This window comes from Sminthopsis crassicaudata, chromosome 4, assembly GCF_048593235.1.
Source record: "Sminthopsis crassicaudata isolate SCR6 chromosome 4, ASM4859323v1, whole genome shotgun sequence".
NCBI classification, from domain to species: domain Eukaryota; kingdom Metazoa; phylum Chordata; class Mammalia; order Dasyuromorphia; family Dasyuridae; genus Sminthopsis; species Sminthopsis crassicaudata.
The window spans coordinates 30,726,518-30,739,993 of record NC_133620.1 but is presented as its reverse complement, the minus strand read 5'-3'; the positions used below and the strand labels follow the sequence as shown (position 1 = coordinate 30,739,993).

Below are 13,476 nucleotides of genomic sequence, written 5' to 3'. Positions count from 1 at the left end.
GGGGGGCGGATGTTTACTTTTGAGAGACAATTGGAAATATGGGACTAGAAGGCAAGACAAGGAAGCTCCAAGGGAGCCCTGCTCATGAGGTGTTTTCTCCTTTTCAGAATGAAGCTCCACCCCAACCTAAAAGAAGGCGCCTTCAGAGAAAGATGGTAATTTTAAAGGGACTTTTCCCCCAGGAGATGCTACTGTGCCCCAGGAATCCTCTGAGCTCTGGTTACGTTGAGGCTCATGTCAGGAAAAGCTTCCTGACAGTTGTCCCCTGGTGGAAGGAATGGTCACTGGTGGGGGAGGTGGGGTTGCCATAGTTAGGTTTGGTGGATTCTTCGTTAGGTCTGGGTCGGACTAGATGGTTGCTGAGGTCCTACTCCTAGTTCTGTGATTCTCTGAAATCTGAGGCATCTCTTACTGGCGTTTCATTTTCAGGAAAGGAGAGGATGGATTTTCCTGTTTTAGTAGCTCAATTGGGACCAGGATCAAGGACGAATTTGTCCTTCCTCTGTCCCCCTCACTCCCCAGGACCACATGGAGGCCAATTATTGCTCCCGAATATCTCAGAATCAGGGCTGGTAACAGAAAAAGGGTTAGAGACAGGGCATTCCTAACCCTAATTCCACCTCTCCTCCCTGACTCATCCCAGCCTCTGCCAGGGAGCAAAGGGAAGTCCACTGGTCCAAGGTTTTTTGCCTCAAACTCCAAACTCAGGCATAGATCACTAGGGACCAGGCTCAGCAGTAACATCCTGTTTGTCACTGCCTCAGGGGATCTCCATTTTCCAGGGAGGCAGGCCCTCCAGTTGGCAGGTGATAATTCACTCAAGCTAACTCCCACTTGCCACTTATGAGTCCTCCCCAAGGAGATCAAGGGCTCATAATCATGTCCCAATAGTCCTCCCCCCATTTCTTCATCAGGTACCACATACAGCCCACTGGTGGCCCTGGGCAAGGTTCCAGTGGCCCTGTTAATGATCTGAGACACTGAGCCCTCAGAGACTGCCATACTCCGAGGCTTACAGCCCTATGGGCCATCGCTACAACAATATGGTGTTATATCTGTGTAAGAGTCAGTGAAATGTGCACAAATGTATGTGATGTAAGGATAAATCTAGAGACAGAAACTGGGCTGGTAATGACACTGATATAGGGACCTCCCAGAAGGTTATTTCAAAGGGGGACTTTAGGGATGAAGAAGCAGATAATGAAAGATTTCATGTAGGAAAGTGCACCTAAAGTGAGCTGTGAAGGGAACTTGGCAAGCTGGCAGAGGTGAGGAAGGAGTCTGGGGGACAGATAGTCAATTCAAGGGGCCAAAGATGGAGACCTAGTGCTGTGTGTGAGGAGGAGAAAAGGCCCACTTGGCTGGACCTTTGAGTAAGGGGAAAGGCAACAGTGTATGTTGAATATATTTTAACATATTTAACATGTATGGAACTACCTGTTATCTAGGGGAGGGGGCGGGGGGAAGAAGAATAAAAGTTGGAACAGAAGTTTTTGCAAGGGTCAGTGTTGAAAAATTACCCATGCATATGTTTTGTAAAAAAAAAAATGTATATTGTAAAAGTAGGTTGAAGGGCAGCTAGGTGGTACAGTGGATAGAGCACTAGCCCTGAAGTCTGGAGGACCTGAGTTCAAATCTAGCCTCAGATACTTAATACTTCAGGCTATGTGACCCTGGGCAAGTCATTTAACTCCAATTGCCTCAGTCAAAATAATAATAATAATAAATAAGCAACTAAAAAGTAGATTGAAATAAGGCTATGAAGGAAAATTTATAGCTGATCTTGGAGATAATTGTTTTGTTTGGCATCAGCTCAAGTAAAGTGAAAATATGGGTTCAAGAATTTCCAAAAAATTGGTATTCAGGAAGCTGATCTCAAGAAGTGCTTTATTATTTTGTGGCTCAACATGCAGGCAAACAAAAGCCACTCCATGTGGCAATAGAAGCAAACATATTCTCCTCCTCCCCCAGAAACTTAACCAGGTTGAGAGGGAGAGAGATGTCAGGGAAGAAACGGGCTCAAAGCTGGGGTTCAGGTGAAAAATTATGTCCCCCGAGAATGGGTATTGACTGAGAACAAGTAATGGGTACCGTGTGGGGAAGGAGACCTTCCAAACCACCAATGGGATAGAGAAAGTTCTCAGTATCGATTATCAAGAGCAGCTGAGGGTGAGACTCAGAAAGGGGACGATAAACTAGGTTACCCGTCTAGGTCAGCAAGGAGGATGACTCAAGACCCCTGGAGCAGGTTAAAGGTTTCATCCAGTCAAAATCTGGGAGCATGATTTACCCAACTCAGAGTTAAGAGATCAGCAGGGTAGAAAGGTACAAACTATCTGTCTTTGGCCATCTGTTTTAACAGGCGTTTGGCTCACTTATCCCGACTGACCCTTGGAGTTCCATCATTATAACTGTAACACCAAACTGTGTAAAGTTTACAATGTTCACAGGAGTCTGTGGAGTTCCCTAGCACAGCTTGGGAGAGGTGGGGCAGAAGGATAGGAATAACTGTTAGAGGAATAACTTTGGCAGTTGAGTGGAGACTGAACTGAGTGGGGAAGGACCTGCGGCAAGCCGGCTCCCCAGCCGCTATTGCAACAGTCCAGGGATGGGATGGCAAAGGCCTGTACCAAGCTGGTGACCAGAGGAGAGAAGAGGGTCTGTATAGAAGTGATGTCACAAAGATAGAAGCAAGATTGGCAATAGATTGGTTACATGGGGGGGTCAAGGAAGACCCTATGCCAGTTTTTGGGGTGCCAATCCCTCTCTTTGCCCAGCTCGCTGACCCTGGAGTGCACATAAATACATAAAGGCAGAGACATATGGACAACTTGGGAAATCTTTTATGTGGAATACAGAGAGAGCCGTTGTGGGCTAGACTCTGTGAGACCATTGGGTGGAAGGAGGCTGGACTTCTCAATGAAGGGATGGCACACCAGCTCAGGGCTCCTCCCCATCCTGGGGAAATACAGAACCAATGGGCAGCACTATGTCCAGATAGTCCAGGGCAGCCCTGGGCTATGCCCTCCACGTTCTTTCCGGAACTGAGGAGGAGAGGACAGAAGGTCCTGGTATCCTTGAGTCCATTCCCTAAAGAACAGTTATTCTGCACTGTGCATGAACACGCCCTGCCTGACATCTCTGTTTAACTGTTTGCCACAGCAGGTACCAAAAAAGACGCCTTTCAGCCCGTTCTACTTATCAGGTCAGTAGTAATTTTTAATTCTGTGTGAGGATTTATCATTTGCAAAAGGAACAGTTTGTGACTTGGGATGATGACTATAATGTGTGAATATTCCCTACTATATGGGATATGCAATAATAATAATAACATTAATAACTAGCTTTAAGATTTGTAAAGCACTTTCTACATGTTAACTGATCGGATCTTCACAACAACCCTGGGAGAGAGGTCCTATTATTTCCATTTTGTGGATGAGGAAATTGAAGCAGTGATTTACCCCGACACACAGGATTTGAATTCAGGTCTTCCCTACTCTCACTCCAACATGCTCTCCACTAGTTCACCTAGTTGCCTGTGTAACATAGATGCATAATCACCTATGTGTATGTGTGAGCCACAACAGTTCCCACAGCACTGTGAGAATGGGGAGAAGCAGCTTTTGTCAATAGCACTGGTGAGCTTATCAATCTTGTCTCACTCTGAAGCTTCCCGTGTGATAGTTTCGACAGGAGAAAGAGCAAGGACGTTCTGTGAGAGCGGTTTTTTTTTTTTTTGGTGGCACAGAAATGAAGCTCTAAGAAGTTCTGTTTACTGAAGTGCTTTCAAAAATGTATTTAAAATAAATTAAACTTGCATAAAATTATTAAAATGAAATTAAACTTTCAAAAATTCATTTAAAATATATTAATCCCTTTCATTAAAAATAATTTATTAGAAAGAAATTAAATATTTTAATTTATTAAAAACAAGTTAAATTTTTAAAATTTCTTAAACTTCAAAAATTCACTTTAAAATATGTTAACCTTTTGATTTATTAAAATTTTCTAAAATTTATTCAAAATGAATGAAACTTGAAATTTTATTAAAATTAAACTTTGGAAAATTCATTTAAACTTAAGTTTTTAATTTACATTTTTATCTTGTTACTCTGCACTTGACAATCATCAACAAACATGAGGATTTTTGATATCTGACATGCACAGAAGTGGAAAGAAGATTGTCTAGGAAACCATGAGTCAGTACTACATAAAGCTTGTGCTTTTTAAAAGAACATCATAAACTGGCCACATCAGATTCAGATCATCCTGCTTGAGTTTATTGTTTGAATTTCTTTTGCTCTTTTCTATATATAACTAACTGGGTAACTTTCCTTCTATGAGGCTATGTTTTTCCTTCACTGTGTCCCCACTATCCCCCCTTGCTTGATGTCCATTCTCCTATTCTTCCCAAGAACCATTTGGAGATTCTGTATAGTCATGTCCTGCATCAAGTGTCTCCCAACTGGGCCTGAGGAGTGGGGAACAGTACCATAGACTCAGAAGTGCACACTTAGGAGCACCTATAAAAACCATCATTGTTCCCATTCAGTGCAAGGTCTGGGATAGGGGGGCACCCACTCCAAATTCTTCGCTGTATATCCCCTGAAACATTCAGGATGCATGCACCCATCAAGCCCCAGAGTTGGTCCTACCCAAGCGTATTCTGGTTTTCAAACTGAATACTTCAGAAAAGCTGATAGGGAGCAGTGTGAGGAGTGGTAAGAACAAGTCCATTCAGTCCAACAAGCATTTAGTAAGTGCCTATTATGTGCCAGGTTCTGTGGATAGGGGCCAGGAATACAAAAACAGAAGATAAATAGACCTTGTGCTCATGGAGCGTACATTCTTCTGGGGGAAATAACATGATCAGGGGAAAAAAGTAGATATAAATGGAAAATAATCTGGAGAAGGAGGAAGAGGAGGAGCACAGACACCAGAGGGATTTTAAAGTAAGTTGTTTTGGGGGGATTGTTGTTTGTTTGTTTTTGAGGCCATCCCACAATCCTTGTGTGCCCAGGGACACAAAGCTAGTGATTGCCAAGGCTTAAAGAGAACCAGGCATTCCAACTCTAGTTATGGGGAGGGGGGGTGTTGTATTGTTGAGGTATGCTAGACAGACCTGCCCTCATTGCACTTGAGAGAGAGATGAAAGAAGAGGAAGATATATATATATATATATATATATACTCCTCTTTCTTCTTCTTCTTCTTCTTCTTCTTCTTCTTCTTCTTCTTCTTCTTCTTCTTCTTCTTCTTCTTCTTCTTCTTCTTCTTCTTCTTCTTCTTCTTCTTCTTCTTCTTCTTCTTCTTCTTCTTCTTCTTCTTCTTCTCCTTCTTCTCCTTCTCCTTCTTCTCCTTCTGTCCTTCTCATTTGCTTCCTCTGTCCTTTCTCTCTTTTTCTCCCTCCTTTCTGCCATCTATCTTTTTTTTCTTTTCCTAACTTTATTTCTCCTTCCTTTCTCTTTTTTGTTCATTGTCTCCTTCCATTTTTTCATTCTTCCTCCCCCCCCATTTTATAGTCAATCTGTCTCCATACATCCTTCGTGCTGTCTGGCTTTCTTCTATCATGTTTTCATCCTTGGGAGAATGGCCATCCCTCTTGACCCAAGTCCAGTCAAGGATAAGGATCTGTAAGGATTCTTTGGCTCCTCTGAGCACTGAACAAACATGCTCATTTTTGTTTTCTTGTAGCAGGGAGAAGTCAAGTAACTACCCTGGACAGCCGACCAAAGTACCGGGCCCAACTCCAAGCCAGAGAATGGATTCATGTGACATGCAGAGTAGGCAAGGGGCATCTTTACAAGAACCGATTTGCCTCAGGTGAGTTCTCCCAGAGGTTGCTGATGCGGCATTTGGGGGCCTTCCTGGTTCTACAAATCTCAACCCTTAGTTCCATCATCCTCCAAGGGACTTTACTTGCCAGGTTGAACAAGGGAGAAAACTGAAGGAGAAATGAGTGACCCATTTAAAGTTCTCTCCTTGACTGTCATATAGTGTCAGTGCTTTGGGTGATACAGCCATGAGGGCAGGCAGTGTGGCTCAAGGGTGAGAAAACCCTGGGAATGAATTTAATGGTCAGAACTGAAATGAAATTATGATATCTGCAAAGACTGTGATTGTAACATGCACCTGGAATTATCATTGGTATAGATAGCAGAACAAAGTATGGGATTTCTGCTTCTGAACATACATCTGTAAACCATCACCAACCTGGAGTGAAGTTGCAAAGCTTAGGAGCCAGAATCCTCAGTAGGGACAGAGACCAGGAGTCACTCTAGAATGGCCAATCGTGAGAGGTGCTGGAGTGAAGTGAATGTACCTTCATAAGGGAGTAAAAAGGATGGTCTTTCACATATAACTGGATTCTACAGGTTTTCCAATCTCACTTGTGGGTCACCCTTGAAACTGCTATTGACTCATACTTAATCTTATTATTCTGAGCTTGAGGGTAATCTGACAGTATATTTTTAGATCTTATTAATAAATAAAACTTCAATAGTTCAATTAACCAAGTTCAGAGCTCTTATAATAGTTCATTAAATATTATTTATTCAATAAACTGAAGTATCCTTTCCCAACGGTAGTTACTCATGTCCAGTGCTATGCAGTTAAATGTTTAACAATCAGTTCTCTGGAGGAAAATAAATATACATACACATGACATACTTAAAAATTTAACCTGTATCATTAATATTTTCTCTATAACTTCCTAGATAATAAGAAAAACATAAATTTTTATCGATTTTTGTCATTTGATGATTTCTAAGATATACATCTCCTGTTGAAAATTTAACAATCAGCTCTCTCAACCTGTTATAAACTATATAGCATATACATATGCTTTCTCATTTATCTCTCTATACTTAGTTGTTTAACCTTCTAATGTAGGCTTGAATTAGGGGGAAGGGGTGTGGGTAATCTTGGTTTTTAGTTTGGTGTGGGGTTTGGAGATGAAAAAGCATGAATTCTGATGGCTGTGGAAAGGTTGAGAGCCCTGAGAAATGGGCAGAGGGAGAGAAGAGACTTTTTGACTGAATTTTACAGTAGATAGATGGAGCATCAGCAACCTGAGGGGATCCAGTCATCAGCAACCCTCCAAAGCTTGAAATTGCCAATTCTATGCCCACCTCCTAATCAGGAAACTATCTTGTTAGTTGCCTACCTCATGGAAGCTGGCTAACAGGACTGCCTTAGGGCTAAATAAATATTAACATTTCTGAATATGTAATTCATTGACAATGAAATAATAATAATATTTCACTTTAATAATTTTGTATTTTGAAAGTTGCAAAGTTCTGTACAACTATTATCTAACTCATAAGAATCTTTTTCATCCTCTTCCCAAGATAGTCATATATAGGAAATATTTCAGAAAGAAAGACGATCCTGTCATCTACAGTGTCTCTGGTCTTTCTCTAGACATAACAAGAAAACAGTATCTTCAGCATTTCCCAAGCCCTGATAACATTTCCTTTAGAATGTTTCTTTGTAATATAAGACAGGTCTCCCAAGGAAGAAACTTCTGCTCACCTTCCTCTCTGTCTTCTTTATTCTGTATCTTACAGATCAAAATTAAACATATGTAATACTTTTCCTGACTCCATAGGGGGAAATATCTCATAGAAGAACATCTGGAACGCTCCTAGGTCCTCTGTTTCTTAAAGAGATGATAACAAAGCAGAGATTAATTTTTTTGGAAGAAAATACATCTTTATTTTCACTATCCTTGAACTAAAATTTATAATTTCCTTCAAATGCTTTAAAACATTATATCTTAAAAGGGGATCTTAGCTTCATTAGATGGCCTGCCAAATGAGTTCCTGACCCACAAAAGGTTATGAACTCCTTCTCTACAAACTCTGGTTGGGCATCTTACAACTTTTTCTTTTTTTTCCTGGAGGACTTGAGTTCATGTATTTTTTTTTTGGTAATATGTGTAAACATATTTATACCCTTCTCTTGTTGTACAAGAAAAATCAGATCAAAAAGGAAGGAAAATGAGGAAGAAAACAAAAATGCAATATGTATAAACTAAATCATTCTGCCTACCATCTTCTAGAGAGGGAAGGGGAGGGAGGGAAGGAGGGATATAAAAGAAGGAACAACCTCCCCATTTTTCCACATGCTGTTTCCCTGATCTTGCATTCCCAGCTGCCTATTAGACATTCCCAAATGGAGAGTGGATCCCACCGTTCAAGTGGTTCTGAGATCATGCAATTGAGCCATCATCTAACCTACATCTTCGTTGTGTTCATAAGGAATCTTGTGAGAAGTTGTTATGTGTGTCAGAAAAATCTTGGCAAATTCAGGAGCATTCCCTTTGTGTGATGATTTTGAGCCTGACAAGCAGGATTTGAGTCATTATGACCAGAAAATCTTATTCTTAATCAATCACTTATTTCAGGTTTTGACTTGGACAGGACGTGACTAAAGAGCCCATTCTGTCACCACACTCAGGGAGGTCTCTAGGAGTGTGCCTCAAGACCCCATTACTGGCATTGTCTTGATAATTTAGATGAAAGAGAGAATGCATGGGTCGGAGGGATGGATAATTGGAGGGATGGCAGAACTATGCCTTGAAAGGATTCCCACAAGCTGAAAAGTTGGGTCCAGAACATAGGGAGCAATGGAAAAGATTTAGATCCACTGGATCAATGATGCACTTATAGTTAGAGCAGGACTGAACAACCTCTCTGTGGGAATTTTGGGGGCCACAAACATTTTTATCAGCATGAGCCAACATTGTGGAGGACATGGGGGGATGGGGTGGAGAAGATAGGAAGAGAGGGGGTCAGTGCTGATAGAGCCAAACAGCTGGAAGCCATAAGACTTCTCCTCAAGGTGAGGAATAATGATATCCCCATATTCTTCATTGGTGACAAGTTGAAGAACAGCTGGAGGAACCCAGGGTTCTTATCCAGAAGAAGCCTATGAGGAAGATGTGCTCACTCCCCTCCAAAATGTGAGGGCCAACCCTATAAATGAAGGAGTTCGACACCCTCAGCATTGCCCAAAAGGGGAGAACTCAGGCCAATGGGTAAAAACTTTTAGGAACTTCAACCCAGGGTAGAATGTAAGCTCTTTAAAGACAGGTTTGATTTTTGTTGTGATTTTTTGCCTTTGTCCCCCAGAACCTGCTTAGTTATTGTTTAATCAATCTTTATCTAAGAGAATTGAATTGGATATAAAGAATTTCCTAAAAATGGAAAGAAAAAAAAAAAAAACAACCCTACAGCATCAAGTAATGAGCTCCCCATCACAGAAATTTGTGTTAGTCATAGCTGTTATAGAAAGGACTTCTGGGTAATCTCTAAGTAATTTTGATTATTCTGCAATGTCTTATTCCTGATGGTCTTTTCCCTTCTGGAAGGGATCACGGACAGTTCAGACAGGTCATGAACACTGAAGATTGAGCCTGAGGCAAGAGGGCTGCCATATTTTCCTTTTCTTCACAGTCTCTCCCTCTGTTTGTTTTACAGCCTATAGGGGAAAATGCATCCAGACAGAGTCAGGGTGGTACACCCCAGCAGAGTTCTTGGCCAAGGACCCTGAGTTTGAGATTGCTTCCTGGACCCAGAGTATCTACAGTGGTAGACTACCTCTCCAGTGCCTCATTGAGGTAGGCTCCTAGGCTCAGCTTCTCCCTGGAACTCTTAGCAACCCAACACCTTGCATGCTTGTGAGGAGGACAGTGCAGATGAAGTTACAGGAAAGTCAGATGATCCAGAAGCATCCCCGGCCCTGCTTCTCCTCTTTGGCCCTCTGATATGGTTCTGACTTTCCTCCACAGTGGGGTTGACAGTTTAAGTAGCTCTGTCTGAGGGAGATTAGTGTGTCAGCTGTTTTCCCCTCTCTGGAAGAATCTGCCCAAAGGAAGGGCTTAGTGCCCTCATGGGAAACTCTTTTAATGCTATTCCATCTTCTCTCTAACAGAACAAAATTTTGAATCTTCATGAAAGCAGCTGCAGCTGTGCCATCTGCAAGGAGGAGGACATCTTTGTGAGTTCCATGTTCCTCCCTTGTCTTACTTACCCTGTCTGTGTCCCTCTCTTAGCAGAGTAAGACCCAGGTTGGGATTTCCTCACCTTCTCATGTACCTATGAGGAAGAAGGGGCTAAGGAAGGGTCATCCACTTGCCCCAGTTACCCAGTGAGTCAGTGGAAGAGCCAAGATGTGAATCCAAACCACAGACTCACTCTACAGTCCTTCCATCTCTCATGGCTCACCTCATATCATTAGGCACATTTTTTAAAAATTTCATGAAGGGATAAAAAATTAGCACGCCTATTTTGTTGTTTTTTAGTCATGTCTGACTCTTTGTGATCCCACTTGGGATTTGCCATTTCCTTAGATGTGGAAACTGAGACAAACAGGGTTAAAAGACTTGCCCAGAGTCACGCAGCTAGTAAGTTTCTGAAGCCACATTTGAACTCGGGTCTTCCTAAGTCCATGTCTGGTGCTCTCTCCACTGTGCCATCTACCTGATCAAGCATGTATATGAAATCTCTTAAAGCCTACTAAATGCTTTACAAATATCCCATTATCTCCACACAATAATTCCTAGGAAGTCAGTCTTATGGTTATCCTTATTTTCCAGATGATCTGTGGACTCATAGATGGCACTGGGCCTTGGTGAGAAAGGAATTCTTAATTCAAAAGGGAGAAAAAAGGAGGGGAAGAAGTTATCATGGTACATTAAGAAGGTAGAATCAAACAGGAGCAGAGTATAGTGAAGATCAGTGGAAGCAGCTGCATAAGTGATGTTGTCAGTGAGATACACTCTAGACCACTGAGACAGAAAGAAGATATAGATGAGGAGCTAGAGAAACATCCAAGCCTACAACAGAGTCACTTACTTCTTCCCTATCTCATCCATCTGTGTGGTTTCTCCTATATTTCTTGGGTCATAGATTACCTCTTTATGGGAGATGTCAAGATCTTCATGAGTATAAAATCAAACGGATCCCTCAGATCCACAAGTAATACTTTCTTCCCTCTTTCCTTTTCAGCCAGAGAATAGTGACGAGTGCTCCATATGTGCAGATGGAGGCAAACTGTTCTGCTGTGACTCCTGTCCCAGATCCTTCCATGGGGACTGCCACATCCCCGCTATTTCACAGGAGAATTGGTGAGATCAGATTGTTCAGTATGTAGAGTCTGGAGGGGCAGCTGTGAGGTCCCCGTGGATATCAAGCTTCCAGGGTCCCGGGCTATTTGCTAGAGGGACAACCCCTCTATAAGGGAAATATTCCTGAAATTGATGGCTCTGGGGACAGCCAGTTTCCCGGAGATGTAACTGTGTTAGCTATCAGGAATAGTATAGGGACTCGTATACTAGAGACGGGATGACCACATCAATGCACACAGCTCTGAATTTGACCCGTAGTAATTCAGGAAAGAAGTACTAGTCATTTTTTTTTCTTTTCTTTCTTTTTTTTTATTATATCTTTTTATTTACAAGATATATGCCTGAGTAATTTCTCAGCATTGACAATTGCAAAACCTTCTGTTCCAACTTTTCCCCTCCTTCCCCCCACCCTTTCCCCTAGGTGGCAGGTTAACCAATACATGTTAAATATGTTAAAGTATAAGTTAAATACAATATATGTATACACGTCCATACAATTATTTTGCTGGAGTACTAGTCATTTGAATGGGATGATGGAGCCTAATGTGCCATAACTGGCCAAGGACCTTTAGAGAAAAGGAAGGAGAGAAGGAGATGCCCATTGTATTCTTAATAAGAATTGGCATTATTTATAATAATCAATAATTATGATATTGTATATATATAGTGTAATATGATATATATATAATTAATAATAATGTGAGTGATGGCATCAGCCAAAGGTATAGGATATATATTCATGGACCCAAAGGCATAGAAGAGAATCTACAAAGGTCCTCAGTCATAGTGGAATAAGAAAATGTTGAGTTACGAAGGATATGTTCAATAAATATTTAACATGTGAAAATATTTTGGTGGAGACTATCATTTCAGACATTCCATTCCATTATATAATGAATAAGAATCTTCTTTCTATTAACCACTTTGGAGTAACTAAATTAATTAAATATGAATTAAATTTTTTTTGCATTTTATCTTTATTGTAAAAACGGAATTTAAATGATAATTTAGTTTACTGCTCATATTCAATGTGTTCATAAAAATCAACTGAAAACAAACAAAAAAAAAAAAAAAAAAAAAAAAAGAACTGTTGAGTTAGGGAGTCAGGAGACATGAGTAATTTACCCAGAGGACTAAAAACCTTCTACCTCCTATTTTGTTGTCACTCCTATTAGATTGAGAGTGAGCTGCTAGATGGCACGGACTGTGATTTCTTCTGTTTGTATTCCCAGCACTTAGTACCATGCCTGGTACATAATAGGTATTTAATAAATGTTTACTGACTGACTATTTCTTTGACCTCTCAGTACACAGTGGTTCTGCACGTTCTGTATAATAAGGAAGAATAAGGAGAAGAGGAGCCCAGACAATAAATCCTGCCAATTGGAATCGGAGGTTCTAAAACAGCAGATGTGCTTTGAGCAGCAGATGGTAAGTCAGGATGCTATTCCTTGTGAAGGTCAGGTCCTTTCTGACTGCATAGTGACCATCAGCCTTTCTGCTGCCATGAACACACAGAAACAGACACATGTGCACACAGTCTGGTCACTAGGAAAGTGACTGGAATGTTCCCATTTCACTCAGACCCCTGACTTTCAGGGCAAAGGAGACTTGGCCCACTTTGTGCATCTTCAAAATACCAAGAAGTCTTGTAAACAGAAAATGCCCTGCACCAATTTTTTTTAGGATACAAATCAATAAAAGGGATCGTTTTGATCACTGTTCCAAGACAAGGCAGAGAAAAGCAAGTGGAAGTCAGGGTTAAAGCTATTGCCTTTTAAATTTTTTTAAAGCTTTTATTTTCAAAACATGCACAGATAATTTTTCAAAACTGACCCTTGCATAGACTTCTGTTCCAAATTTTCCCCTCCTCCCCCTACTCCTTCTGGATTGCTGGCAATCCATATTAAAATATATGTTAAATTCAATATATATAAACATATTTATACAATTATCTTACTGCATAAGAAAAATCTGATCAAAAAGGAAAGAAAATGAGTAAGAAAACAAAATGCAAGCAAACAACAACAAAAAGATCCACACTCAGTTCCCACAGTTCTTTCTCTGGGGGTAGATGTCTCTCTTCAGCACGAGATCATTGGAACTGGTTTGGATCGTCTCATTGTTGAAAAGAGCCATGTCCATCAGAATTGATCATTGTAGAGTCTTGCTGTTGCCGTGTACAATGATCTCCTGGTTCTGCTCATTTCACTTCGCATCAGTTCTAAAGCTATTTCCACAAGCTTGAAAATACACGGTTATGTTGGGGCCACAGCCATTAAGTCACTGGTCTTAGGGGCAGACTGTTGAGATTCCAAGTCAGGGAAAGAATACTTTCTAATCTAC

At 41.0% G+C, this 13,476-nt stretch overlaps 1 protein-coding gene across 11 annotated transcripts in view; it reads left to right on the top strand.

Moving 5' to 3' along the window:
* LOC141541773 (uncharacterized) overlaps window positions 1-13,476 on the top strand; it is a 74,497-nt gene that overhangs the window by 55,130 nt on the left and 5,891 nt on the right. For 10 of the 11 annotated variants that reach the window (XM_074266220.1, XM_074266219.1, XM_074266214.1 and 7 more), the window contains 7 exons: window positions 108-155; window positions 3,163-3,205; window positions 5,694-5,822; window positions 9,482-9,621; window positions 9,936-10,001; window positions 11,012-11,130; window positions 12,438-12,561. In XM_074266220.1, coding sequence (XP_074122321.1) covers window positions 108-155; window positions 3,163-3,205; window positions 5,694-5,822; window positions 9,482-9,621; window positions 9,936-10,001; window positions 11,012-11,130; window positions 12,438-12,561 — 669 coding nt within the window. The remainder of the gene's footprint in view (window positions 1-107; window positions 156-3,162; window positions 3,206-5,693; window positions 5,823-9,481; window positions 9,622-9,935; window positions 10,002-11,011; window positions 11,131-12,437; window positions 12,562-13,476) is intronic. The other variant, XM_074266211.1, reaches the window with a different exon arrangement.